Consider the following 27,881-nt stretch of genomic DNA (forward strand, 5'->3'; position numbering starts at 1 on the left):
ATGTGTCTGGTATTGGGACACCGTTAGCGCCAACGCCCATGGGAATGGTCTAGGAGGACATTGTATTATAATGATGGACTCTGTAGTTGGCGGTGACGACGAGACTACCTGCTGCCTGAGACATGTACTAACTGTGGGGTTTCTCAGTTTGCAGGGGCTCATCATGTGGATCTGGTCACCCAATTCAGTCTTTGGATCCATCTTACACCTTCTGGCCGCTGAGCCCTCTAACACGCCGTACTGGTCACAATGGATGAGAAACCCTAAATGTAAAAAAGAAAGTAAAAAGTCTGGAATACACAGTACCTGCTTTTGTAGTTCCAGAATATTGTGAGACAACTTTCCTTTTGAAACAAGGCCATCAAACACTGTTTCTCAAATGTATACTGTATATATTTGCTCATGAATACTCACTGCACAGTCTAAGAAAGTATCTTATAGCTGTAGTTTTAAACCACATTAAAATTGTTTTCACTCATCTTCATAACATAATATTACTTCTTGTGCCCTGTGCTGGCTGGGATCCAGCAGACCCCCGTGACCCTGTGTTAGGATATAGCGGGTTGGACAATGACCGACTGACTGACTTATTTACTGAATGAGAATTTGCCATTAAAGCAACATTATTCTAAATAATTCCTGTACAAATACAGAACTGTTGTACTGTATGACAACAATGTACCCTAGGTTCTTGTCTATAAGCCGGACTCATGTATAAGCCGGAGACCAAAAATCATACAAATTTTTAAAATAAAATCTTATCATAGATAAGCCGGACTCATGGATAAGCCGAACGTACTATAACCTATAACTAATAGAAGGGAGGGAGGTCAGTGGTCTCACTCGCACCCATTTAATTTCTTTAAGGGGGGAGAGAGTGTGAGATATTGGCATCTCTCTCACTCCCCGCATGGCGCGGTTGGAGCGGCCGGAGCGCATTCTTTCTGCTCTGGGCGTCACCGAGTCAACACGTGCGCGTAGCGGTCATTTAAATTGTGATTTTATATGTAAGCATATTTAAATATATATCGCGGATTTTTTGCTGGTTCGCGGATTTCTGCGGACAATGGGTCTTTTAATTTCTGGTACATGCTTCCTCAGTTGGTTTGCCCAGTTGATTTCATACAAGGGACGCTATTGGCAGATGGCTGAGAAGCTAGATTGCTTACTTTTCTCTCTGTCTTGCGCTGACTATCTGTGATCCTGACGTATGGGGATTGAGCAGGGGGGCTGTTCGCACACCTAGACGATACGGACGCTCGTCTAAAAATGCTGAAAGATTATCTTCACGTTGCTATCTTTTGTAAAGCTGATTCCTGAAACGACATGCTGCACAGTGCTTCGCATACTTAAAAGCTTGAAGGGCACGTATTGATTTTTGACTGAAAAACAAACTCTGTCTCTCTCTCTCTCTCTCTCTCTCTCTCTCTCTCTCTCTCTCTCCCTGCTCGTGATGGAGGGGGTGTGAGCTGCCGCCTTCAACAGCTTTGTGCCGCGGTGCTTCGCATACTTAAAAGCCAAACAGCACCATTGATTTGTTTGCTTGAGATTGTTTTCTCTATCTATGTGACATTCTGTGCTCCTGACACACACTCCTTTGAAGAGGAAGATATGTTTGCATTCTTTTAATTGTGAGACAGAACTGTCATCTCTGTCTTGTCATGGAGCACAGTTTAAACTTTTGAAAAAGAGACAAATGTTTGTTTGCAGTGTTTGAATAACGTTCCTGTCTCTCTACAACCTCCTGTGTTTCTGCGCAAATCTGTGACCCAAGCATGACAATATAAAAATAACCATATAAACATATAGTTTCTACTTCGCAGATTTTCTTATTTCGCGGGTGGCTCTGGAACGCAACCCCCGCGATGGAGGAGGGATTACTGTATAAGCCGGACTTATGTATAAGCCGATATTCTATTTTTTCATTTTCACAACTTTTTTCCTTAGATAAGCCGCGGCTTATAGACAAGAACTTAGGGTATTTCCTATTTTGTTAACAGTTAAAATAATCACATACAGTGATTCAAAAAGGAAAAACAAGAATTCTGTACAGTAGGAAGATCTGCTGTGATGACATTGTCATCATCAAGTAATAACAAAAACTATTTCAATATACAACAATATGCGCTATATGAGACAACTACATTATTAATGTTTGTTAATATAGCTACAAGAATGTATTGGTGGTGGTCCAATTCAGGATACACTCACTTCGGAATGCCAGTAAAACACTTCATAGTTATTAAGGTTCTGTGTTACTTCAGTTTATTGAGAATTTGTACAGCAATTTGGCACATGGAATTTTACAGTTCAAAATGATCTTTATATAGTTTTTGGTTGATAAATGCAATATATATATATATATATATATATATATATATATATATATATATATATATATATATATATATGATCCTGTTATGATTAGGAACAATAGAACAAAGCATTGCCAGCCTCTATCAGTCAGCAACGAAAGATAAACCTGTAGAGAAATAACCTACTCTACATTTTCTTTATTTTCTTTGATTTCTTAAACCTTGATGAAATCATGGAAAAGGGAAATGTCAGAAAGGCTGACAGAAACCCCTTTATAGTAACTGTTGGCACAGCTTGCATGCAACAAGGCTGTTTGAATGATGTCATTGAGTCAGATTTAACAACATGTTGCTCAGTTCTCTAGCTTCATGGTTGAACCTGGAAGTCCAGTGAGTCAGGTTACTGACTGAGCTGGAATAGTGACAGAAATGCAGGCAGTGTTACATAATGCTTTTTTCCAGGAAACCGGTGTCTGATAGAAATAGATTTTGCAACCTTTTGTTACTACCTTAACTTCAGTTTGTGTGCACTGACTGTATTGTTGATACAGTTATTGCTTTATTTTCAGGGAAACATAGAGAAAAAGAAAGTGATGAATATTAATAAGGAAAGATACTGTAATTTAGCTTTAAGAAGAGTATGGTCACAACCAGAATCAAAGCATATCAATGGAATACTCCACCCAAAACCAATATTTTTTTAAATGTTACTTACATCTTGTGCTTTATAGTGACGGCCAAGAAAAATGCTTAATCTCATATTTTCATTCAGAAAGAGGTAAGAAAGTTTATACTTCAATAGTCATGGTAGGTAACCAATGCAGGACAACAGCAAGCAGTATCAAAACAATCATGAAAATACAGTATCTCACCCATGTCGCATAATTTACATGCAGAGTCATCCATTTGTATGCTCATGTATTTTCACAAAAATATTTTTAAATAAGTCACTTTTGGAAATGCTCTCGTGAATGAGGAAGGAACACACACAATCACACACACATGCGAATAAGCATTTCAATTTGGGCAAAAGCCCCGTCTTCAATTCAAAAGCACAGATTGTGGGAATGTGTTGTACTGTTTATAAAGCAAGCTGCTTTTTCTGGAAGTACATGTTAATATTTTAGCAAGAAATGCATACTTTTTGCATGTTTTGAACATTTGATTTGATAATAGACATGGATTATATGACACAAGTAACTCTTAAAAGAAAAATTATGATCCATTGCCTTTGATTTAGGTGCCAAATAATCAAATGTGTATATATGCTTAACTTTTTTCCTTCTGCGCATTGCATTTTTCCTTTGTAGTTTTGTGTCTGTCTTGATGATCTGGGTAACTGAATGCTATAATAACTTTCACACTTTATACAGTCATTAAGAACAGTGCATTTTATTCTGATTCTAAGTCTGTATTACTGAATGTCAGTGTCAGTAGGCCATCCAGTCTTCTTTTTGTCTTGTTTGAAGTGAGTCAGCAACCTTTTAAAATACACTTTGAAGAACTGTAGCTGTCCAGTGTTCATTTTGTAATCAGCTGACAGGGTGCTCTGCTCCAGAAATAATAAGTGACCCTTCCAGTGGATAGGACAAATGGGCACAGTGAAGAAAAAAGTGACAATGTATTTTTTTAATAGGTTTAGCACAATGTTGGCTGTCCAGTGATCATTTAGTAAACAGAAGAGCATTTCAGTGACAAAGGCTAAGCTGTGGAAATGGGTGTCCCCTCCAGTGGATTGGATAGAGTGGCACATTAAATATGAAATTGATATAGAAGGCTGTCTGCAGTATTTTAAAATACATATTGAACAATTGTAGCTATACAGTGTTCATTTTGCAAGCAGCTTACAGGGGCATGCATTTCTACAGCAAAGACTTAGCTGAGAAAAAACTGCCCCCTCTTGGGGAAGGGATGGAGGGGCACAATAGATATGAATGTGCTATAGAAGACTGTCTGATAGGCTTATTAAAGATACTGTGCATTATTTTAACTACCCAGTGTTCATTTTGCAAAGGGGCACAGCAGATAAAACTTGAATGCTTTTTTAAAAACATTTGATCAGTTTTAATCTGCCATAATTAGCTGTGCATGTAATATACAGGAAAATGAGTTTTATAGGAAAATGACACCTGCTATGAAAATGAGGTCCTTCCCAAATTTAAAGGGGAGGTCATGACAGACAATGGAATTTCTTTTTTTTTAATAGAACTTGAACTATTTCAGGTTTTAATCACTCATATGACATAGGTGATTTTTTTTTTTAATTTTATTGATTTTATTGTCATCATTCCATATAAATAGTCAATTTTTACAAAAAATAGGATTGAAAACAAATTAACCCCCACCCTTGGGAAAGAGAGCATGGCCAACAGAGTAAAACTTAAAGCTAGTAAAAATAAATAAATTGATGAGTTTAAAAGGCAGATAAAGATAAATGGAGAAGAAAAAGAAATGGGAAGAGAATCTACTTCCTCAGTGCTTTAAGAACGTATTCTAAAATATTATTGATTAAATCCTGGTTTTGAAAAAGTTCTACACAGATCCTCTAACTGAGCATTTGATTGTTTCCAATTTCAAATAGTATATAACATCAGTTACCCACTGACTTAAAAGAAGAGTTAGGATTCTTCTAGTTTAGCAAAATAAGTCTGCGTGCCAATAGTGTAGTGAAGGCGATTACAGTTTGTTTGTCCTTTTCCACTTTAAGCCCATCTGGAAGAACACCAGACACACCTGTTAATGGATTAGGAGGGGGCACCAGTGAAATTTGAGTTCCACAACAAAGCCTTTCTTGTGGAAATGTTTTTTCTCACCAAAAACTGAGTAAATGTTTAAGAGAAAGGTACCACGTATGGCATGAAAGTGGATTTGTAAATTTATTTTAAAGATTTGTTGTTCAAGTGTCTTAGTACACAGTTCTTGTGTGCCAACTAATGAATGGGTTGACACCCTGCACAGGATTGGGTCCTGTGTTGGCTGGGATTGGCTCCAGCAGACCCCCGTGACCCTGTGTTCGGATTCAGCGGCTTGGAAAATGGATGGATTATTACTGTTAACTAATGAATGGGTTGGCACCCTGCACAGGATTGGGTCCTGTGTTGGCTGGGATTGGCTCCAGCAGACCCCCGTGACCCTGTGTTCGGATTCAGCGGCTTGGAAAATGGATGGATTATTACTGTTATTAATATTTTACTAAACCTTGTTGTCCATGTTTATTTGTTGATGAGCTCCTGTTAAATAATTTATTGGTAACAGTATAGTGCACACACCAAAACTAACATAGTGACATCAGTACCATTTTAACAATTTTAAGTTTGCTGTCCACCTTCAATCACAGAGCACCCCAGTAAAACAACAACAATATATATAATACACCTGCAACCTTAAAACACAGACTTCATGACATCATTGTATGTGAGAAAATAGGGGGAACATTTTGCATAGGGCATGTGAAAAATCAAAAGAGAAACGCCATATCAGGGTTGCCAGGTTCCTGAAAACGTATAAAAATTTAAAAATGGCGAATTCGCCCAAATACCTCAGTGCCTGAGGTAGACAAAATGACACACCGGAAGGCAGGGAGCAGTGTCAGAATGAGAGGGTTAGATAATTACCAAAGCCAGGTATATTGCTCATTTTAGAATAGTAAGGAACATAATATAAGAACAAATTGCAGGAGAAGGGGTGCCAGCTGGATGAAAAACAAGGTAGAAATTAGTTTGGGGGGGGCTGAAAAGTAGCCCAAAATACCACATTTTCTTGAAAAAAGTAGCCCAAAAAACACAACCTACGAAATGCACAGACACAATGAGATTTGTGACAATCGCACTTTAGTACACATTTGCCAAATCAGAAGGAACAAAGGAATTCCACAAGGCATAAATATCTTCATAACAGCAGACTTACATGATGGGCGGATTAATTTCAAATGCTTTGTCTTCCTTGCATTTTGATGACCTGTTGCATCATATTCAGCCCTTTGTTCTGGCACAAGTATAACCAGCCTCTCAGTGAAATTCATCATATGGAATACATGGCTGCGGCATTAGCTGTGCTGTGTAGTTAGAAGTATTTGTCTGGTGTCCCTCATGCCTGTCATGAATCTTTAAGTAGGAACCCACCCACTATCCTCCTCATACTGATAACATTAGCTCAGCAATTAAAAAATGGCCTTTTGCATCTGTTACAATATAATTAAAGTTTCAATCATTTCATCCGTCACTGGTGGTCTAAGTAGAAATGATAATCACCAAAGCCTATTTTTGGTCGCATTTGCGACCATTTTAGTCACAGTCTGGATGCTAATAGCATCAAGTATAAGGCAGGAACCAACACATACATATTCGCTTCAGTAGGATTTTTAAGCATTTTTTTAAAAATATAAAATAATAAGAAGGACAACCCTCTGTTTTCTGTCTAGAAATAGGATGATACCAGTGTTAGTATCATGGGTTTTCTAAAAACCATTGTGCATTATATACTGAAAAATTGTCTCTTGGTAATAATAATGTTGTCTCTTATTTTTATTTTCTATAAATTAGCTTTTCTGTCAAGTTGTTAGATTAACACAATTCCATGCTGTATTTATAAAATGCACATCTGTTAATAGCTGTCTTTAGCACTTTGTGATAATAGTTATTTTGGGAAGTTCTGTTTATAGCAAACATTGATTAATCTTTGAAATTTTGTTTCAAGAAGAATACGTTTTTATGTTTTCTGGTTACTGTTAGCATTGTCAGCCAATTAATAATAGGTAGATGTTGCATTTATGAGTTTGCCTGATTGTTTGACATTGGGACTGTTATGGAGAACTGCTCCATCTAGAACTTGCTTTTGCCCTGCACTTGCTGCAGTCTCTTGTTCTGAGAGATCCTGCACTAGAGTAATAATTTTTGAGTGTGTTATGTTGGTATTGTTGATTGGTAGGAATGATTACATAAAATATTCTTAATTGCAGTATACAATATGTGTAATAGTATGGTGTTGCCCTTGGCTTACATATCAGCCTTTTAGATGACAGTCTATACTTTACATCACACTAAGTAGCTAATCCAACTACAAGTGTTTTTCACACTGAAAAAAGTTATGTTTTGCTTGGAACAGAGTCCTCGGTTTCTTTGTTTTTCTTTGTTTCTTTGTTTGTTTCAGTTGCTAAATAAGATCAGGTATGTTTTGTTAATATTTATAAGGCAGTTGACTCTTGCCTTTGGCTTTGACTCATTTATAACCCCGATTTCTGTTGCATATATATGACCTGGGCTATTCACATATATTGGTCAAAGGTTAGGTAATGCCTAGCAATATAAATAACTTATTAGTTAGGAAGGTCTGTATTTTACAGTATGATTTCATCAGTGGTCACTACTGATGAAAAATACAATATGTAGCTAATGTGCCTATTGCATAAAGTATGTATATTTTATTCAATCTCATTCCACATCTGATACAACTTTTATCTGTTTTTTGCAGTATATAAATCTCCAGAATATGAGTCTCTAGGGTTTGACCTGACTGTAGAAAGACTTGTGTCTATTGGGTATCCTCAGGAGCTATTGAACTTTGTCTATGACCCAACATTCCCAACAAGGCAAGTTGAATGTTTAACATATCAATAGAAAATTATTAATTTATTTTAGATTTTAGAATAATTATTAAATCTTTTATGATACCTGTTTATCTGTTACAGACACTAATGTGGATTGTTTTTATGAATGAATTTCTTTTTTATATTCTTGACATTTGGTCAGTCCATATCAAACATACTAATGCATTTCATAAACTGTCCAAGCCAACGGATCTTTTTCCTTTTGAAATTTATTGTGTATCCCTTTATTGTGTCTTCGTTGTGGCTATATTAGAATATATAGCAATCGTGTAAGTTTCAGTAATAATATATCTTAACTGCTTTTATACTGCATCATTTATACTTTCAAATTTATAGAAGATTTATAAGAAAATTAATAGCACTAGTAACTATGGGAATTAGTCAAGTGATGAGTAAAATGATGAGAGAAAATACTGAATTAAAAGCAACACTATAGTATCTTTTGAAATATATATAGAAAAATATAACATTAGCTCTAGAAGGCCATAAAACATATGACTTGAACAGAAGTCAGAAATAGTAGTTGGTAATTATCAATGCAGACAGCTCCAGTTCCTACTGTGAATCAACATATTACATTTTTCAAGGATTTATTGATGACCACCTACAGAGAATGACAAAATATGAAAACTCAAACCACAATATATAACATATTATACCCTAATTAATTACACTTGAAATGATTATCTAAAGAATTGTCTTTTTAACATGAAAAGTTTAATTAGGTGCTTCTTCCTGTTCTGATTCTACTATATTAGAAACTCCTACCAGCAGGTGTAAATAGTATCTAATTAGCTGTTTGGTGAGCTTGTGCTTAAACAACATTTTAGTTATAAAAAGGAACCTTATCAAGCATTTGAGATGGAAATGAAAAAAAGTATGATGAAACGTAATTCTTCTGTGGTAAAATCTGTGAAGTAACTCTGTATAGAATGTACAGAAGTAAAATTCAAATTACTAGTAATTTCTGAATTTACAAGGAGAAATAAAGGATCAAATTATTTGACACAATCTGTTAGTAGCAACAATTAACTTAAGCTACTGCATCCCTGCCATTAAGTAAGCATGAGACCCCTGTGGAAACTGAAATGCAGACGAAGTTTCCCTTCAAACAAAAACATTGACCTTTCGCCAAAGAGCTCAACTGTTCACTGGTAAGTGATGTGAGGTGATTAATGTAAAAAACAATCTCTCTTATTTTACAGAGGGCTGGTGTTTGATACAATGTATGGAAATTTGCTAAAGGTGGACGCATATGGCAACATTCTGGTTTGTGTCCATGGGTTCAATTTCATGCGGGGGTAGGTATAATTTTACTTTCTGCCCTGAATTTGTCTTTTTTTTAATCTAAAACAAATAGTGTTTTTAAAAAATAATTGCATTTTAAAAAAAGTTATTCTGCAAGAGAGGGTAAAAATTTCACCAGATTTTATGGTTTTCTCTTTTGTAGACTCAGTAACTGACTGTAACTCCCTACATGGAGATTAATCATTAGTGCTAAAATTTAATCTAATTGGTAGTCTGCTTCAGCTAGCCTGTTCTTTTATCCTTGCGCAGAATATTATCACTCTTTCTAGGTTTTCTGATTTTAAAGTTCACATATCCAAGGTATAAAAATGATGGCCCCATACCCATGTGAGCATTATGAATTAAGACCTAGTAACACCTAGACCTGTATCTATATATGTATATCTTTAGGAAGATTTGCAACCCCTGGTGACCCTAATTACTAAGGTCTAGGTGCTAGGCATCCTTATCTCTTAAGCTAGAAATTCAAAACCACCAATAGGCTCCTTATGAGGTTTTCATTTACAGGATACCCACAGCCTCAAAGCAAGTCAAAATGAAACATATTTGCCACATATGTACAGTATTTTGCTTTGTATGTTGTTAATTTTTCACATCTGATTTTTTGTTTTTCTTTTCTTTTAGACCTGAAATCAGAGAGCAATATCCTAATAAATTCATACAAAGGGATGATACTGAACGGTTTTACATTCTCAATACTCTATTCAACCTTCCAGGTAAAAGAAGTAAACATTTTTAAGAAAGTTTCTGCTCACAACGCACCGATATTTCATTTTTTACCTTCTTAAAATGAAGCTTGTATGATTGAATTCTGCATTTAAAGCAGGCAACTAAGAAAATAGATTATTTACTTTGACAGAATAAACTAATGTAAATATAAATACAATGAACAGAAAGTAGGAAAACAGCAGTCTATCACTGAGCACATTTTGGCAATATTGTGCGCATAGGCACCAGTGTGGCAACCACAAGACACTGCTTGATTCACCGCAATTATAAAGTTATTCTCGATTCATCCTGAGTCATTTTGATGTTTAACTTACATAAATGTTTTTTTCTTACATCACTTGATGTTTTTAGTAAAAAGTTATAATTCATCTTGAAAAGTAATATACTGAACATAATTGTTATTTTTGATTATTACAATAAGACGACAAATGTAAGTGCCACAAATGGCAAATTCCATCTCATTTAAGCATATTTTACAGCATTGTGTAGAGTCCACATAAAAAATAAATGTATGCCTGTATGATAACATTTGTGAAAACATTTTGTACGTTTTCTATCTGCGTTATATGTTTAATTTGTAAGAGTTGTCTATCTGTCATGCAAACATGTCTTTTGAAGCATGATCTTGGTCTCAATCGATTAACAGCTTATGTCATGACATATGCAACATGACCTATAATTTGGGTGTCTGGCTCAAAGTGATCCTGACATTTGGCTTTCTCACAACCATTGAAGATGCAGTAACATGGATTTCCAGACAGGAACCACACAGTGGCACGTGCATGAATTGAACACGGCTATGTATGCCATTGCCAGGAATGCCAAGTGCTGTGCACCTTTCCACTTAGCTGGCACCACAGGTACAGCCAACTGATCACACTGCTGGTTTGACACGAACATGGCCCATGAAGTGAATTGGTGCACGATTTTAGCCTTTGACATGATATACATGAAAATCGCCAAAGTCCACCAACCCACAACTTGCCCCATCGCTGACCTGACAACTACGGCCGAACGATCACACTGCAGCATCAAAATTAAAACAATCTTGTCAACAGAGTACCATTACAATACAGAGTCAGTAGAAATGCTAGCTTCTGTGAGAGGTGCATGCACCATCTGCTCTGAGTTGCATACACGCCATGTATCTGAAGGGACAAGATATTCAAAGATGGCAACCTGCATTACACAGGCTGGCTGCTCCACTTCATCGCTCATGTAAGTCTAACATTTCTACACACTATGAAACACAAACAAGATGATGGCGCCCTCCATAGTGTGACCTGGGTTTCTATTATCTTCTAACAGCAGCATTCACAAATACTCCGTGTGAAATGCAGTGCCCAGATATCTGTTTATCTTTTGGTGGGTTGTGTTTAACCACATTGCATTTACAAAAAACACTTTTGCTCCCTTTATTTTTATCTAGACCATTTTCTGAAAAGTGTATGAATCTAATAGTGGCTTATGCACTTTTGCTAATAACTACCTATTATGATATTATTTATGACATAATATATGCAGCAACATTTAACCCACTGTCATCCACAAGGTTAAGTGTGCACTTCACTTTACTTTGTACACCAAATATGACAATAAATATGAAATGTACAGCTTTCCATTTTTGAAAAAGCCAACACTGTTGTCCACCTGCATATTGCCATTAACTATGCAATACAAATCAACAACCAGTGTTAACTGCCTTTTAAAGTAATAAACACAGAGACAGATTTAAAAAAGCCATGTTGCAACAGAATTAACCACGATTTTTTCTAAAACTTTCAAGATCATGCTGTTTTTTTGAAAGTGATAGAGGCAGAACAATGAAAGATGTTGCTTTTCAGTGACTAAATGTAATTACTAACTTTAATATTTATGTTGGTACACATTTATTCAATCCCACTTTATAATACATTAGTAGTAATTTTAGGCTTTGATGCCAAGATTTTTTAACACTTTTTGGCTTTGAAAGAATCAACTTTAAATGTCCTTTATAAAATTTCCAAATACTGCTATTGGTGATGTCCTGTACTGCCCCCTTGCTGTAGATACAATACTTTCCTCACTCTATGCACACCACCATTTACTGATAGAACACAAGAAAACAAACTACAAGCACAGGTAAATGTCTCACGGCTTCCACAAGTTAAAGAGTATTTCCTCACCTCTTTTACATAAGACCAAGGTCGTTTGTACAAATAGTACTTTGAGCTTTTTGAATTAATGTTTCATCACATTCTTGCATTGCTTCGTCTTTGTGTTATCCATGCTGGTTTCTTTTTTTCTGTAAAAGGTTTCTTTCTTTTAGGACTTTAACATTACACTACCTTACAGTATGCTTTCTAATCCTTTTTATTTGAGAATTGGATGAACACATATGCTGTATCAACAACTCCTTATCTTTATGATCCATGGGAATCTCTATTGATACTCCTCAGGACATGGTACTATGTGTTAAAAATTCCTATTCATCTTTATCATTACATTGGTAGACTTTATCCCTTTTAATCCCCTTTTATTTAAGGACTGCAAGTCTGTGTGTTCCACTAGTGTAAGTATGTTACATCTACACATTCCAATACCATTATAGTTGGTATAATGACCGTGGAAACACTGAGTTAAGATCTCATTGATCTACTTGCTGTAAGATGAGGAATTTCGATTTCAGTTGTGTTGATCGGCTCATTACAGAGTGCTGCTATTCATTTCTCACCACCTAGGTATGCTGTTTGATTGACCCTAAAACAAGTGAATTAACAGGAGCGACTCTGAGACTGAGTCAGGTACTGGGCTTGATATGATTGACTGGGACTGATATAAGCTGTATTATGTGAAATTAGTTACATTTTTGTATATATGGATTTATATAGACATGTTACTTTTTTTTTTCCAAAAATAACCTATTTGTTGTCCACTGTTTCTGAAGTCGGGCGGCATGGTGGCGCAGTGGTAGCGTTGCTGCCTCGCAGTTAGGAGGCCCGGGTTCGCTTCCCGGGTCCTCCCTGCATGGAGTTTGCATGTTCTCCCCGTGTCTGCGTGGGTTTCCTCCGGGCACTCCAGTTTCCACCCACAGTCCAAAGACATGCAGGTTAGGTGGATTGGCGATTCTAAATTGGCCCTAGTGTGTGCTTGGTGTGTGTGTCTGTTTGTGTGTGTCCTGCGGTGGGCTGGCACCCTGCCCAGGATTGGTTCCTGCTTTGTGCCCTGTGTTGGCTGGGATTGGCTCCAGCAGACTCCTGTGTTCGGATTCAACGGGTTGGAAAATGGATGGATGGATGTTTCTGAAGTCCGTTACTCTAAGGATGCAATATATTATTTGTTTTATTTATAATTTTGTTCCCTTGATACCATTTTTTATCTGAAGTGTTTTGTACTGTGCATATTTTCCAATTCATTCAGAAGCCCATATTAAAGTCTGTTCGTGGAGTTTTGTGCATCAATGCAGAATTGTTCAAGACAGGAAAGCATCTGAGAATTGACATTTCTTACCCTCATACTGAAGGCTAAACAGACAGGCTGACAATGTGCACTATACTAGCAGACTGGTATTGATCTTTTTCTGAGTTGAGTTGGAAATGTTTTCAACTGGAAAGCAAAAAAATATTTTTAAAGGTTATTTAACAACAGAAGAACATGATGCATATATAGTATGTAAGCTGTATGGAAATGTTTTTGTGATAAAAATATTAGGGGTGCTAGAGTTCCAGGGCAGTCATTGAGCTACAGCATATAATATGACATATACTGTACTAATTTAGCATTTATAACATTAAAAAGTTTGAGGCTCATCTACTTTATAGATGCACTAGTTGTGCTATCCATCTAAGATGGGTTAAAGTTATGTAGACCTCAGTATATTTCGTGTTAACGTTTGCAGTGCAACATCTATTGGAATGTATTTTCTAATTCATCTGCAATAGTAATACAATGCATTGTGTTTGTCATTTCAACATATGTTGTCCATCCATCCTCTTCCGCTTATCCGAGGTCGGGTCGTGGGGGCAGCAGCTTGAGCAGAGATGCCCAGACTTCCCTCTCCCCGGCCACTTCTTCTAGCTCTTCCAGGAGAATCCCGAGGCGTTCCCAGGCCAGCCGGGAGACATAGTCCCTCCAGCATGTCCTGGGTCTTCCCCGGGGCCTCCTCCCAGTTGGACGTGCCCGGAACACCTCACCAGGGAGGCATCCAGGAGGCATCCTGATCAGATGCCCGAGCCACCTCATCTGACTCCTCTCGATGCGGAGGAGCAGCGGCTCTACTCTGAGCCCCTCCCAGATGACTGAGCTTCTCACCCTATCTTTAAGGGAGAGCCCAGACACCCTGCAGAGGAAACTCATTTCGGCCGCTTGTATTCGCGATCTCGTTCTTTCGGTCACTACCCATAGCTCATGACCATAGGTGAGGGTAGGAACATAGATCGACCGGTAAATTGAGAGCTTTGCCTTATGGCTCAGCTCCTTTTTCACCATGACAGACCGATGCAGAGCCCGCATCACTGCGGACACCGCACCGATCTGCCTGTCGATCTCACGTTCCATTCTTCCCTCACTCGTGAACAAGAAACCAAGATACTTGAACTCCTCCACTTGAGGCAGGATCTCGCTCCCAACCCTGAGAGGGCACTCGTTGTATCACAAATATTTTGTAATAATAAAATGTGTTGCATTTGACATTCCAAACGATGACACATCACACTTGTTAGCACTGCTTTTACAACTCTCATAACAAATGGCGTATAACAGACATATAGCAACCAGACGGACACACAGATATACACACCCTTGTCCTTTTATTAACGTGGATTATATTCTGTAGGAACTGATCACAGGAGTCTAATGTGGTTACAGCTCAGCTTTTTTTTTCAAGTTATTGTATCAAGATGTTTGGTTTTTAACTTCTTTGTACATAACAGATCACTATAACACACTAAAGTATCTATCTATCTATCTATCTATCTATCTAAAGAGGAAATGCTGTATCTGGGAAAATGTATGATACTCAAATAGGAGTACAGTAGCTTAGAAACACAAAAGAAGATAAATCTAAAAATATAATGTTAAGAACAACCTTCTGACCAGAGAGATGCCCCAAAGTACATAAAAATAGCTGCTATTGGAATTGGTTAATGTGAAGTCTGTTTATATAAGGGTTTGCTAAATTATTTTGCAGCGCCAGAAGCTAATTATGCCTAGAATTTTGTCATTGTTTTATAATAGCTATGCAGTTACATTGAAATCTATAGGTGCAAGCCCTGCTGCTGGTTGAAAATATAATTCTCAAAATGGCAGCTATGTCTCAAGTTTAATAATACAAATTTTGATGATTTCAGATTTTTCATATGTATAATGAGCTTTAAAAAAACTCTTAAGAAACTGTTCATTTCAGTACTGTACAGTATATACAATGAAATCTTTATACCAGGATTATTGATTCCTTCGTTTTTCTTTTTTTCTTTTTTAACAGAAACCTACCTGTTTGCCTGCCTTGTAGATTTTTTCACAAACTGCCCTCGTTATACCAGGTAAGTAGTAGTATATATTATACATTTTTATCTGCAGTATAAAGTGATACAATGCTCTAATCACAGAAAGAACTGGTATTAAATAAAACTCCAGATAAAGCTAATATGCATTGTAAATTAATTTCAGCTTATATACTGTCTTATGTATTTTTGTTAAAACCTTACATTGCCATAGAGATTTCATTTTTTATTTATCTAATAGTTTATTAATATCATTTGTGGTATTGTTTAGAGAATATTCAAATTTTCTTCATACAGGACCTGCATATATCGTATATGAAAGAAGTCCATATAGATCCTAAAAAGTTATTAATATGATCTACTGCTTTCCTTCTGGTTCCACTTTTTTTAACGGGGCATATAACATATATCTATGTTTTGGTTATATTAAAACTCATTATATCAGAGCAGACTTGTGAAGCTTTAATGTATGACATAGGAACATTTTATTTGTATAAATTTGGAAAATAATCCAAATAAGAAACAAAAGCTGTATAAATAAATTTAACAGCAGTGCAGTATGTAGTGGAACAGATAGCCTTTTCATTGACTTAAGATTGCTTCCTTTTTTTTAAAAAACATAATGCTGGTTAAGTAAGTCTAGATTGACTGACTCATGATATAAGTTTTAATGTCATTCTTGACAGACAGATACAGGGCTGTCTGCTTTTAGAAGGCATGTGATGGCACTGGTTGAATTTCATACACAAGTGACATAGCAGAACTGGATTCATAACAGAGAGACAAAAGAAAAAAACACAAACACTTTTAAAAGTTAAAATGATGTCAACAAATGACTATAGTGAAATGCCAAATTTAAAAAGGCTTTAAAACTGAGTAAGGAGCAAAGTTAACAGCATGCTTATAGTGTGGTTTATTGTTGTTGAACAGCAGATATTGACCTTTTTCTTGGCCAGGTGAGAAATGGTCACTTAACACTACAAAATGCAGCTGAATAAAGTAAATACAGTATAATGCATGGGATGAGATGCATAGTACATCTAAAATGTGTAAATCCTCTGATATAATGGCATGTTTTATTATAGCTGCCTTCAGCTATTGATTTTTCACATTTCACTTTCAAAAGTGTTGGAAAAACTAAATTCTGATTTATACTTTCCACTTCAGGTGTTGGCAGCACAGTGGCGCAGTGGGTAGCGCTGCTGCCTCGCAGTTGGGAGACCTGGGGACCCGGGTTTGCTTCCCGGGTCCTCCCTGCGTGGAGTTTGCATGTTCTCCCCGTGTCTGCGTGGGTTTCCTCCGGGCGTTCCGGTTTCCTCCCACAGTCCAGAGACATGCTGGTTAGGTGGATTGGCGATTCTAAATTGGCCTTGGTGTGTGGGTGTGTTTGTGTGTGTCCTGCGGTGGGTTGGCACCATGCCCGGGATTGGTTCCTGCCTTGTGCCCTATGTTGGCTGGGATTGGCTCCAGCAGACCCCCGTGACCCTGTGTTCAGATTCAGCGGGTTGGAATATGGATGGATGGATGGACTTCAGGTGTTACAAAGTCATAAGCATGGCTTTTTTGAGTAGTGAGCAGTGTGTGCTTGTTTTCAGTCATGCAACAATAGTTTCCTAATCAATAGATGACAATGTATGTAAAAAAACACTTTCAACAGAAGTTAGCCGTAGAAGAAGTAAACTGACCAGTAGAGCTTTGCTGAACCCATTTCTGATCTGCTTATCAAATATTCATTTGTTAATCCTAGAATTGCTCGAACTGCACTTTAAAAGGTCTCTATTGTAGTTGCACTTAACAATTACACACCCGTAAAAAATCAGATTTTTAACTTTTTCAACAGATTTATAGCAAGCAAAGTTAACATTTAAAGATAACACCAAATTATATTTAAAGATATATTAAAATGCGTACAAGATATCCATCCATCCATTATCCAACCCGCTGTATCCTAACTACAGGGTCACAGAGGTCTGCTGGAGCCAATCCCAGCCAACGCAGGGCACAAGGCAGGAAACAAACCCCGGGCAGGGCGGCAGCCCACTACAGGCATACAAGACATCTTAACATTAATTACAGACATCTCAAAATACATTTAGTTCAAGATATCGTAAATGTATTTTGTCAGTGATCCTTCATTTCTAAAATATGAGTATCAATTTCTGTTTATTTTTGCAACCAATTACTGTTCACAATTCTCCCTTTTGATTTCAGTATTCTCCATGCACAAATGGCTATGTAGGTAGTAAAATCTAAATATGTGCAATGTGGTAAAAGCAGGGTGCAATGGGCCAGAGTTTTGTGCTACATGGTGTCATTTAGAGGTATGTATTTATATATGCCCCCTTATGACACTATGTATGTGTCTATCATAACTCAGCCATGAGATGTGTAACAAATGCAAGTATCACATTGAGCCATACATTAATCTTCACATAGGTACTATATGTACAGTTGATCCCACTTGAGAGCAATCACCATGTTTTGCACAGAAAACAGAAGCTTTAATTTTTGACATCCATAAGATGAGTAGAACTCAATTAATGAACCAATTAATGTTGGGACCTAAGAGCGCTTAAGTGCAGTTCCATGCTGTTTTTGTTGTCTTTTAAAGTACATTGATTTTTCTTTTTCTTTTGGTTTGCTTAAGCTTAACAGTTGCAGTGTTAAGTCGTTAGAAATTATCCTGGAAAGTTATACCATTGTCATTGTTTATAAAATTGCATAATGAACATGGGTACCTATCTTTGCTCATTCATAACATCACTCCAAACATAACCCCATAGACTGAGTCCCCTAGAGCCTATCCCAATGGTATTAGGTATAAAACAGGAACCAGCTCTAGAAGAGGCACTAGGTTTTAGCAGGGTTAACTCATGTGCATACCCGCACTGACTTACAGAGGGCCAATTTAGTGAAGTATCTGTATTAAATACTCATGCAGAGACAAAAAAGATATGTAAACTCCAACAGTCCATGACCAGATTGGAAATAGGACCTGCAGTAATTGTTGTTTCTCTATTTATTATTCCCATTCAACTTTCTTATAGTAAAAGGAAAATCTTGGCAGTGCTATCTGTTTTACATGTGTCATCTTTTAGAGCACCACTGTGTAATGACTTGTATTTGGGAGACCAGTCATTCATATGTTTTTTGTATATTCCTAATAGATTTTGGGATCATTTTAAAAATAAGATTCTGGCTTTTGTTATGCAGCAACTTTGTAAAGTCACAATTACACAAACATTTAAATGGATTTAAATGTTGCTACCCATTGCTAGTAGCTAAGTCAAAACCAAAATTAAATTGCAGTAATAGATATAGACATTGAACAGTAAAATATAAGCTATTCAGCAAACATGCATATCTGACAGATGCTTCAGTTAAATGGGAAGTATGTCTAACAGATTTTAAATGGTTGTTGTTAAAAGGTGCTGTACAACTTACAGTAATTATACAAATCTGAAGAAGAGTACATGAAAATATTGGTAAAGGAACAGGAAGATTAAATAATGGATAAAGCTTTCAAAGTTTAAATCAAAATATTGTTCATTTTTTATAGAGACAGTACATTAGTGGATAGCAAGAATTGCACAAACAAGTAAATAAAGGGAGTTCAATTAAGCTGGAGAGAATAGGTGATTTACAGTCAGCATTTGGGCATCAGGCATAGACCTTGGAAGATGTTCCAGAGAGTAAAACTTAGAAATGGCTGATAATTTGTCTGGTGTGCTGGAACAAACCACTTCATAAGCAGCTTAGTTTTGAAGTCTATTCGATATCTGTCATGAAGCTGGTGCAGATTTTAAGTTGATGGGTAAAGTGGTCATAATGATTTGTTTGAATAGAAATATGTCCACAGTCCTCTGGCTACTGGTAAGGACATGCACACACACACCATAGGCAGTGGCAAAATAGCAGCTTGGGAAACGGATTAATGGATATTTCAAAACAAAAGGAAGCTTTAAACTTACTTAGGGATATACAGTAATATTGACTTTAGAAGCATGAGCACATGTTTAATTTCTAAGCAAGGATGCATTTTGTTTGGGATCTGCAATTTCTCATATATTAATTGTTCCTTGTGCCATACTCCCTGGTTTCTTTAATAGTGAAAAATATTCAGGCAAGCAATTAGGAAACACTAAAGTTTGTTTTATGTGTGTGTTGTATGTGTGATTGCATCCTTTGATGGACTAGCATTGTCTAAAATGGGAATGGGACCCTACCTTACATTTGTGGCTTTTGTTGCTACTGAGATCAACTACTTTTTAATGGGTAAATAGACATGCTGTATGTGCAGATTTATTTATTTTCTATATTTTATGTTCATATGATTACAATATATTTTTATTTTAGTGTCATTCATCATATAAAAGGATTAGCATTGAAGTCTGATAGCTTGACTTAGTACTCATTTCTGTTTGTTATATCCTGTTTCTTCAGTGTCATAGAATTGATTTATAAATTGCAAAAATTACATTCCATTATTTAACCAGATATTTTGAATAATAGTTGATTTGTCAGTTGTATTTTTTGCACCTTTGTAGTTAGAAAACATAATTAAATAAAACATAATCAAACACATTTAACCATATTCAGGGTCATATGTGGCCAGAGTGTATCCTAATAGCAGTGGGTGCAAGGCAGAAAAAAACCTTGAATAGGGCATCAATCCATTGTAGCACTCGCTCATGAATACAGGATCAATTTATAGCCAACATTTAGGCTATCATACACATCTCTGGGAATGTGTGCAACATTTTGCTCTGTTCCTATGCTGTCTCAGAGTGCTGTGCTCAACTCTTGTAGTGTATATTTTTTTAAAGTATGTTACACTTTATTGTGAGTTGTCCTTTTACAACTGAGAGCTATGTGATTTTTAAATCAGATGCATTTTTGTAACAGTTCACCCAGTTCATAGCCAAAGTATTCTGTAGGTGAACAGATGGCTGTGACATTCACAGTTTATGCAATTTTCAGATCTGTACTGCTGTATTTTAGAAGGAACTGAAATTTTCTCAATATGCCAGTAAATACCCTTGCTTGGTGGATGTGGTATAAAATTATAATTATGAAGAAAGGGCTGTGTCAGTGATTTTTCATGTCCAGAAATGCAAGAGCACCTCACCATTTCCATGGTACCTGACAGCATGGTTCTTGCCTTTATTTATACCCCTGTGTGGTAATCCGCCTACCAGGCATTTCAATTCCTGAAGCCTATGAAAAAACTTGTAATCCTGGTCCACCTTAAATCCCTTCGCACCTTTCTATCAGCGTGTTTTGTTTTGTAAATGTGTCGATCAGCACAAGCAGCAAGCAGCCTGCTGTACCATCCACCACCTTGATGGAGTTCAGCTTGCGGGCAAAATGTTCTCCCAGCTCAAGCCAAGGCTCCTTATCTGTGTAAGATGTGCCTGGAGTTGTATAGGGTAAATAATACAGTATATCATTATTTGGAATACATGCATTTCATGTGTGTTCTGTGTCTACAAAGATCTTGGTAAGTATAGGATGAAAGGAAATGCGAGAAATACATACCTAAAGCAGAAACTTTTTCTTTGTTATCCTAATAATGACGAGAAGTGTATAATGTGCTGCGGTGGGTTGGCACCCTGCCCAGGATTGGTTCCTGCCTTGTGCCCAGTGTTGGCTGGGATTGGCTCCAGCAGACCCCCGTGACCCTGTGTTCGGATTCAGCGGGTTGGAAAATGGATGGAGTGTATAATGTGTGAAGACTTCAGTCCAAATATCAGTCCAAATATCAAATAAATATGTGCGCTTTTATTCAAGAATATAACCAAAGAAAAAAAAAGCATTTCATTTACATGTGGCTGTCAATGAGTTAAAAACTCAAGCTCATATGTCAATCTACAGGAAATTTACACGTGTTCTTGAATGGTGCAGCGGTAAGAACTGCCACCTTATAACCCAAAGTGCCGGGTTTGAGACCAGGCTCTCCGTGTTTTGAGTAGTAAGCTGCTATTATTATTATTATTTCTACAATATAATAAAAACATACATTTGGTTTGAGTCTGTAACACCCGGTGTAAATTTTGGCTACTTGTAAAAGTTAGCGCTTTTTTTTTTATTATTCAGTTTTATTCTCTCAGTGACGTTTACATGGTACAATGAACTTGCCTCTCCCTCTTTGAGTTGATGGCATTTATCTCCATTCTTTCACAAGAGCAGCACTGTGGCTGATGCCTGCTCAGAACTGTTTGTTGGACCGGCAATACAATGTCCCATGATCGCTGTCAGACTGGACAAAGGCAGGATTGCAGCAAGAGACAGCTTCTTCACAGCGCTTTCGCCAGCTAATAGACTGCTGTAATGCAACGCAACTGTGCTTGGCACCATAAGTAAAATGGGACTTCCACCTGCAGCTAAAGTCACTTCAGTACGCAACTAATTCACCATGCTAGTGTTTAGACCTGACCGCACCGTACTGATGGTGTATGCGCCTAAAAAGAAGAAGCCTTTGATTTCAGTCTGTAACAGCCAGTGTAAAGTTTTGCTATCTGTAAAAGACATCGTTGAAGGAATATAAGTAGATACACAAATAAGGGTGAATCATGTCTTCTGGGTATCTTGTTGTCACTTGAATTTTTTGTTACTGAGTTTTATTTTTGAATTAAAGCACACTTGTTTTGTTATACCTTTGTAAAAGTGTTTATTTTATATTCCAGTAACCACATGAATGAGATAGAATTCATCTGTGCCTCTCTCACGCATGCACGTCATTATTTGAACACGCTATGCCAGATCTTACCTGTACTGTGCGTGATGGTGCATGATACAGAAAATGCAGACAGAGCGGAGTATCATGCACCATCATGCGGAGTACAGGCAAGATCGAAAAAAAAAAAAAAATGTTCAAATGACAACTCGTGTTCAAATGGTATAACGTGCCTGTAGTCAGCTGATTGCATTTGGCCCCTTGCATTCATTGTCCTGCCAGTTTGTCAGGTGAGTGCATTTTAGGCCTTTTTAGGTTAATTGGGCACTGCAGATACTGCACACAAAGAAAACCATAAATGTTATGAGTATGTATTTGGTAATTTTTATTTTTTTGTTGGTATATGGTATCTTAATAGTTGCCCTTGCTAACAACGATGCATTGTTGCTTTTATATTCTCAGTTGTGAAACTGGTTTTAAAGATGGGGACCTCTTCATGTCTTATAAGAGCATGTTTCAGGATGTCCGTGATGCTGTAGACTGGGTGCACTACAAGGTAGGCAGTATTTTCTTTACAATATTTAAAATACTTGATATTTCAATTATCCACTGACCTTAAGTCCTGGTATGATGTTTCAGGTTTATTTTAACCCCTGAATAATTTGAGGTACAGTCGAACCCCCTAAAAATGGCTAATGACATGTACAGCAGTGCTGAAACTAGCTGTAAAATTTTTGTCTCAATGTACAGGGTAAGCCAAAATGAAGTACCACATTTCTCAAGGTAGTTGCGTGAGGTAGAGGCAGCTGAGTGGGTTGGGGAGTGAGTCCTTTGATAGATGATCCCTTACAGTTTTCAGTCGGCAACATGTCTTGGTCCGGTACTCACCATGCTTTTGCAGTTAAAGCATTCTTCAAAAACAACAAATCCACCATCACTACTAGTGATGGGAACTCTGGCTCTTTTCAAAGCTTCGGCTCTTTTGGATCGGCTCCCTTTAAAGAGCTGGCTCTTACGGCTCCCGAATGGCTCTTCGTTTAGTATCACTTGGATGCTTATATTTTAGCCTAATTAAGCAATTATGAATGGTTTGTGTATAAGCAATTTCTTATTCATTGTTTTCAGACATTACGTATTTTTATGCATTTTTTCATTACAATAAATACACAGTTACTATTGTTTAACATTTTAATAAAAGCTTTAAATGAACAACTTAACACAAAACCACAGCAAACAAATTAAATAAAGGCCAAACTCAACAACAACAACACAACACTATGACTCTTTGAATAAAAGTTTTTAGGCCAGGTTGGCATTCAGAAATGCCAGATGCCTCAGCTTAGATGGGCTGATGCAATTTCTCCTCTCCGTGATTATTTGTCCTGTTTTTGAGAAGACTCTTTCTGAGGGGACCGATGTAGCAACAATGCAAAGTCTTCCTACCATTACCTTAACCAGGTGTGGGTAGACTGCAGCCTTGGCCTCCCACCAGCTCAGTGGGTCTTCAGCTCTTTGGATGAGGAGCTCCTCAAGATAGGACCTCAACTCCAGCATAGCATTAGCTGTGGGATTTCTCCTTGCAGTGTCTCCTGTTGCTCTTTCATCAAAGAGCCTCCACACAGCAGAAGCTTGTGGTTCCTGTGAACACGGCCCTGCTCCAATTTCTTCCTCTTGGCCCTCTGATGGAGGAGCAGACAGGTTGCTGGGGTTGCATCTTGCTGCTGCTGCACTTATTCTTTGAAATGCCTCATCCACAGCTCTGTTGTCATTAAATGCTACCTTTTTTCCAGAGCAGTGGTTTCTGAAAGCACAGTGTTGTACTCCATCCTCAGATATATAGTTATGGAATAATTGTTTGGGACAAAGTTTTTTTGCTAGGGAGAACATACATGGGGTTTAAGGCCTGTACAAAAGTTGTAAATCCTCTGTCCTCCACAATGGAAAATGGTTGAAAGTCGCTAGCTATCATTTTAGCCAGCTCCTCATCGACACTTATTTGTTTGTTTGGCGTCATTTGTTTTGGAATAATTGTGCTTATTTTGGTTTGAACTGAAGACCATGTTATACCTGCAGTTTTCGGTAAGACAGTGGATGCTGCAGCAGAAGTACTTGGCTCTTTTCCAGGGTCAGTGGATTGCAGGAGAGAGGGCACGCTCTCCTCCAGTTGCACGGATGGGTGGGTGGTTCTTATATGTCTGTGCAGGTTTGTTGTTGACCCTGCTCTAACGGATATTTTCATATTACAAATTTCGCACTTAGCTTTGCAGTCTCCAATATCACTGAAATGCAGCCAGATGCTGCTTCTTTTTCGGCTTTCACTCATTTCTTCAATCTTCTTTTTTTCTTCACGATGCGCTTGCATTTAAATCTGGCTCCTCGTCTGTCGGAGTGACAGGTACACAGAGCGACACTGTACCTGGCCTGTACCAACACTCGCTGTCTTCGGAGCATCTGCCCTCCTTCCTTCTTTCACATAATGGTACGATCCTAGTCTGATGTGTTGTTCGTGAATGAGCTGGCATTATGAGCCAATGTTCTGTGTGCCCATATAAGTAAAGTCCTGCCCCTGCCGAATGGACTTTCAGCAGAGCTGAGCAGGAGCGGCTGAAGCTTCGGCTCTGCTCGATGGGCATCGGCTCCTCTCATTCGCTTCAAAGCATCGGCTCTTAGAGCCGGCTCGTTCGCGAACGACACATCACTAATCACTACACAACGCGCCTTCCAAACACACTTCAGCATTCCTTCTAACAGTGATATCCCAAATCATAAAACAATTCTTCAGTGGGTGTCTAAATTATTCAGATGTGTACAACAATGAACAGAAAGTCTCCAGGCCATCCTTGGACTGTACTAATGTTTGAAAACATCCAAGCTGTAATGGCATCAATTTTGCAGTCTCCTAGATGTTAGCACGTAAATATGCTTCTGCCTTAGGCTATTCCAACACGTCTTTTGAGAAGGATTTTACATAAGGACCTTAATTTCCATCCATACAAAATATTGGTAGTGCAGAACTAACTGAGAGAGACTGGGAGAGCCGTAGAGAGTTGTGCGAGAACATTCTGCAAACAGTTCATCGAGATGCCATCATCATGTGCAGCGATGAGGCACATTTCCATTTGAATGGTTGCATTAATAAGCATTAGTTTCGGTACTAGGCTGAAACCACTCCTTGGGAACTTCATCAGAGACCCCTGCACAGTCAGTGTGTTACCGTTTGGTGTGCCGTTGCAGAATTTGGCATTGTAGGCCTTTACTTTTTTGAGGAGGGGGAGAACGGTCACTGTCACTTCAGAATGTTACATTGAAATACTAGAGAACTTTTTGTGGCCCCAACTGGAAGAATAGATGTGGTGGATACCTGGTTTTAACAGGATGGAGCAACAGCTCATATGGCATGGAAATCCATGCAAGTTTTGCAGGAGATGTTTCCAGGAAAACTGATATCCCTACACAGCAATGTCAGGTGGACTTTATGTTCGCCTGATCTTGCTCGTGTGATTTCTTCTTGTGGGGTTATCTCGAGTCGAAGGTATACACACACCGACCTGAAAACCTCGAAGCCCTAAAGGACACTATTCGTCACAAAATCGCTGCTATTCCCCTTGAAATGGCCAAACTATTCATGTGAGCATTCAGAAATCGTCTCAAAGAGTGTATCGCTAATGATGACCACCACCTTGAAGGCATCATTAATAAAACACAGTGAAAAAAATCTATTTTGTATACCCTTTCTTGTGTCGTAATGAAATTTATTTTATCTTGTAGCATTTTTGTAGAATAAATGTTTGAAATGTGGTACTTCTTTTTGGCTCACCCTGTACAACACAATATGCAAGTAACCCAGAGAAGCATGTTGTATGTATGAATGGCTTCAGTACTTTAGACAAAATGTAATTTTAAATAAATGGAACCAGAGTAAATATATAACCTAATTTCTAAATTATTAATACATTTAAGTAAAAAAGCTGTCAAACACTTGTATTGCCTGTGTGAAAAGGTAACTGCCCCTCATTACTCACACAAAGATCTGATCAAACTTAACTTAATTAATAATTCAATTCAGCTGACAGCCAAATTTGATTGCAGTTAGCCTTGCTGAATCTAAACCTTGGCATATATCGACCATTACCATGAGAGTGAAGAAGTCACCACAGAGTTTCTAGAAGAACACTTTGCCTTAATCAAAGGAAATTTCAGAAGAGATGAGAAAAAAGTTGTTGAAACTTGGCAATCAAGAAAGGGTTACAAGGCAATTTCTAAAGCTCTAGGACTCCACCATAGCACAGTGAGAACTGTTATCTCCATATAGATTACTTTTTTGGAACAGTTCTTAATCTTTCCATGAATGGCTACCGAATTTTTCCAAGGGCAGACACAATAATAACTCATTCAAAAAACTCAGACATCCTAAAAGAACATCCAAAGAGACTAGACCAGGTCTCTTTAGTCTCTGCTCACACCAGTGTTCATGCCTCCACATTAAGAAAGAGACTGAATGAAAATGGGATTCATGTGAGAGTATCCAAGAGTAAAATCAGTGCATGCTTTACATTTGCAAAGAAACAACTAGATGATCTCCAAACCTTTTGGAATACTCCTGTATGGACATATGAGTCAAAAGTAGAACTCTTTGGACAACACAGGCCCCCCTATGGCTGGAATAAAACTAAGACAGTGTTCAACAGTGACAGTATCAATAAATATGGAGGTGCTCTGATGGTGTGGGAATACTTTGCTACCTTAGAACCTGGAAGACTTGCTGTTATTGAAAGAACCTTGAAATCTGCACTTTACCAGAATACTCTTTTAAGGAGTATGTCCAGTCATCATTTTATGACCAGAAGCTCTAGCATAATTGAATTATGCAACAGGACATGACCCAAAACCTAAAAGCAAGTCTACAACTGAATGGCTCTAAAGAAAATAAAATAATATTAAGGAGTGTCCTGAATTAAACCCAATAGAGATGATGTTGTTGGACCTGAAACATGCATTTCACACTTGCAAACCTACCAGCGTGTCTGAGTTAAAGCAGTTCAGCAAAGAATTGGAGGCTAAAATTTTTAAAAGCAGTTTGAAAGGCTATATCAAATTAAAACATTTAGTTGCAATTAAAGCATTTAGTTGCAATTATTGCTGCTAAAAATGCTGCAGTAAAATATTGAAACTATGGGGGCAATTAGTTTTTCACATGTGTGATTAGGGGTATTGGAACATTGTTCCTTAAATATACAGAGTAATAATTCAAAAATTTTTTGATGCTCAAATTACTTGACAAATAATCGCAAGTTTAAAATAAGAATAGAAGCCTTCTGTTCAATCGGCTGTCGATCTAAATCTGACAATTTTCACTACAAAAGACTTGATCGATGATTGGTAAATTGGCTGATCACAATAAACATTGGCTGATCACAATAAACAATTTTTTTCAGCATCCACTTTTCTTAGCTTTACAGTAATTTAGTTGCAGTGCTCCTTTATGCAAGGTATTACAATAACTGAGCTTGTGCATGTCTTTTTGAGGTGAACCTCCTTTAAACAGAGCAGTAATTAGGCAGACTTTATCAGACAGAGAGAGAACACCAGAATATTAGCCTTTACATTAAAGAAAGTGGGGTAATAAACTGAGAAGAAAGAATTAGAAAAGTCATTCTGGGTAATTAGACAAACAGGAAGAAAAACTATTTTAATGAACTCAGACCTCTTTGTTTTGTCCTTTTAATTAAAACCGACAGTGCTTGTCTGCACTTGGACAGTGAATGAGC

General features: G+C 37.5%; 1 protein-coding gene across 2 annotated transcripts in view; it reads left to right on the forward strand.

The window, feature by feature from the left end:
* Positions 1-27,881, forward strand: part of LOC114647247 (cytosolic purine 5'-nucleotidase) — a 1,192,165-nt gene that overhangs the window by 51,926 nt on the left and 1,112,358 nt on the right. For both annotated transcript variants that reach the window (XR_007934028.1, XM_028795888.2), the window contains exons 4-8: positions 7,785-7,902; positions 9,126-9,221; positions 9,853-9,944; positions 15,419-15,476; positions 22,576-22,669. Coding sequence is in view for 1 of the 2 variants with exons in the window: in XM_028795888.2 (XP_028651721.1) it covers positions 7,785-7,902; positions 9,126-9,221; positions 9,853-9,944; positions 15,419-15,476; positions 22,576-22,669 (458 nt within the window). In the remaining variant the exon portion in view is untranslated. The remainder of the gene's footprint in view (positions 1-7,784; positions 7,903-9,125; positions 9,222-9,852; positions 9,945-15,418; positions 15,477-22,575; positions 22,670-27,881) is intronic.

The sequence above is a fragment of the Erpetoichthys calabaricus genome, chromosome 2, assembly GCF_900747795.2.
Source record: "Erpetoichthys calabaricus chromosome 2, fErpCal1.3, whole genome shotgun sequence".
Classification (NCBI taxonomy): Eukaryota; Metazoa; Chordata; class Cladistia; order Polypteriformes; family Polypteridae; genus Erpetoichthys; species Erpetoichthys calabaricus.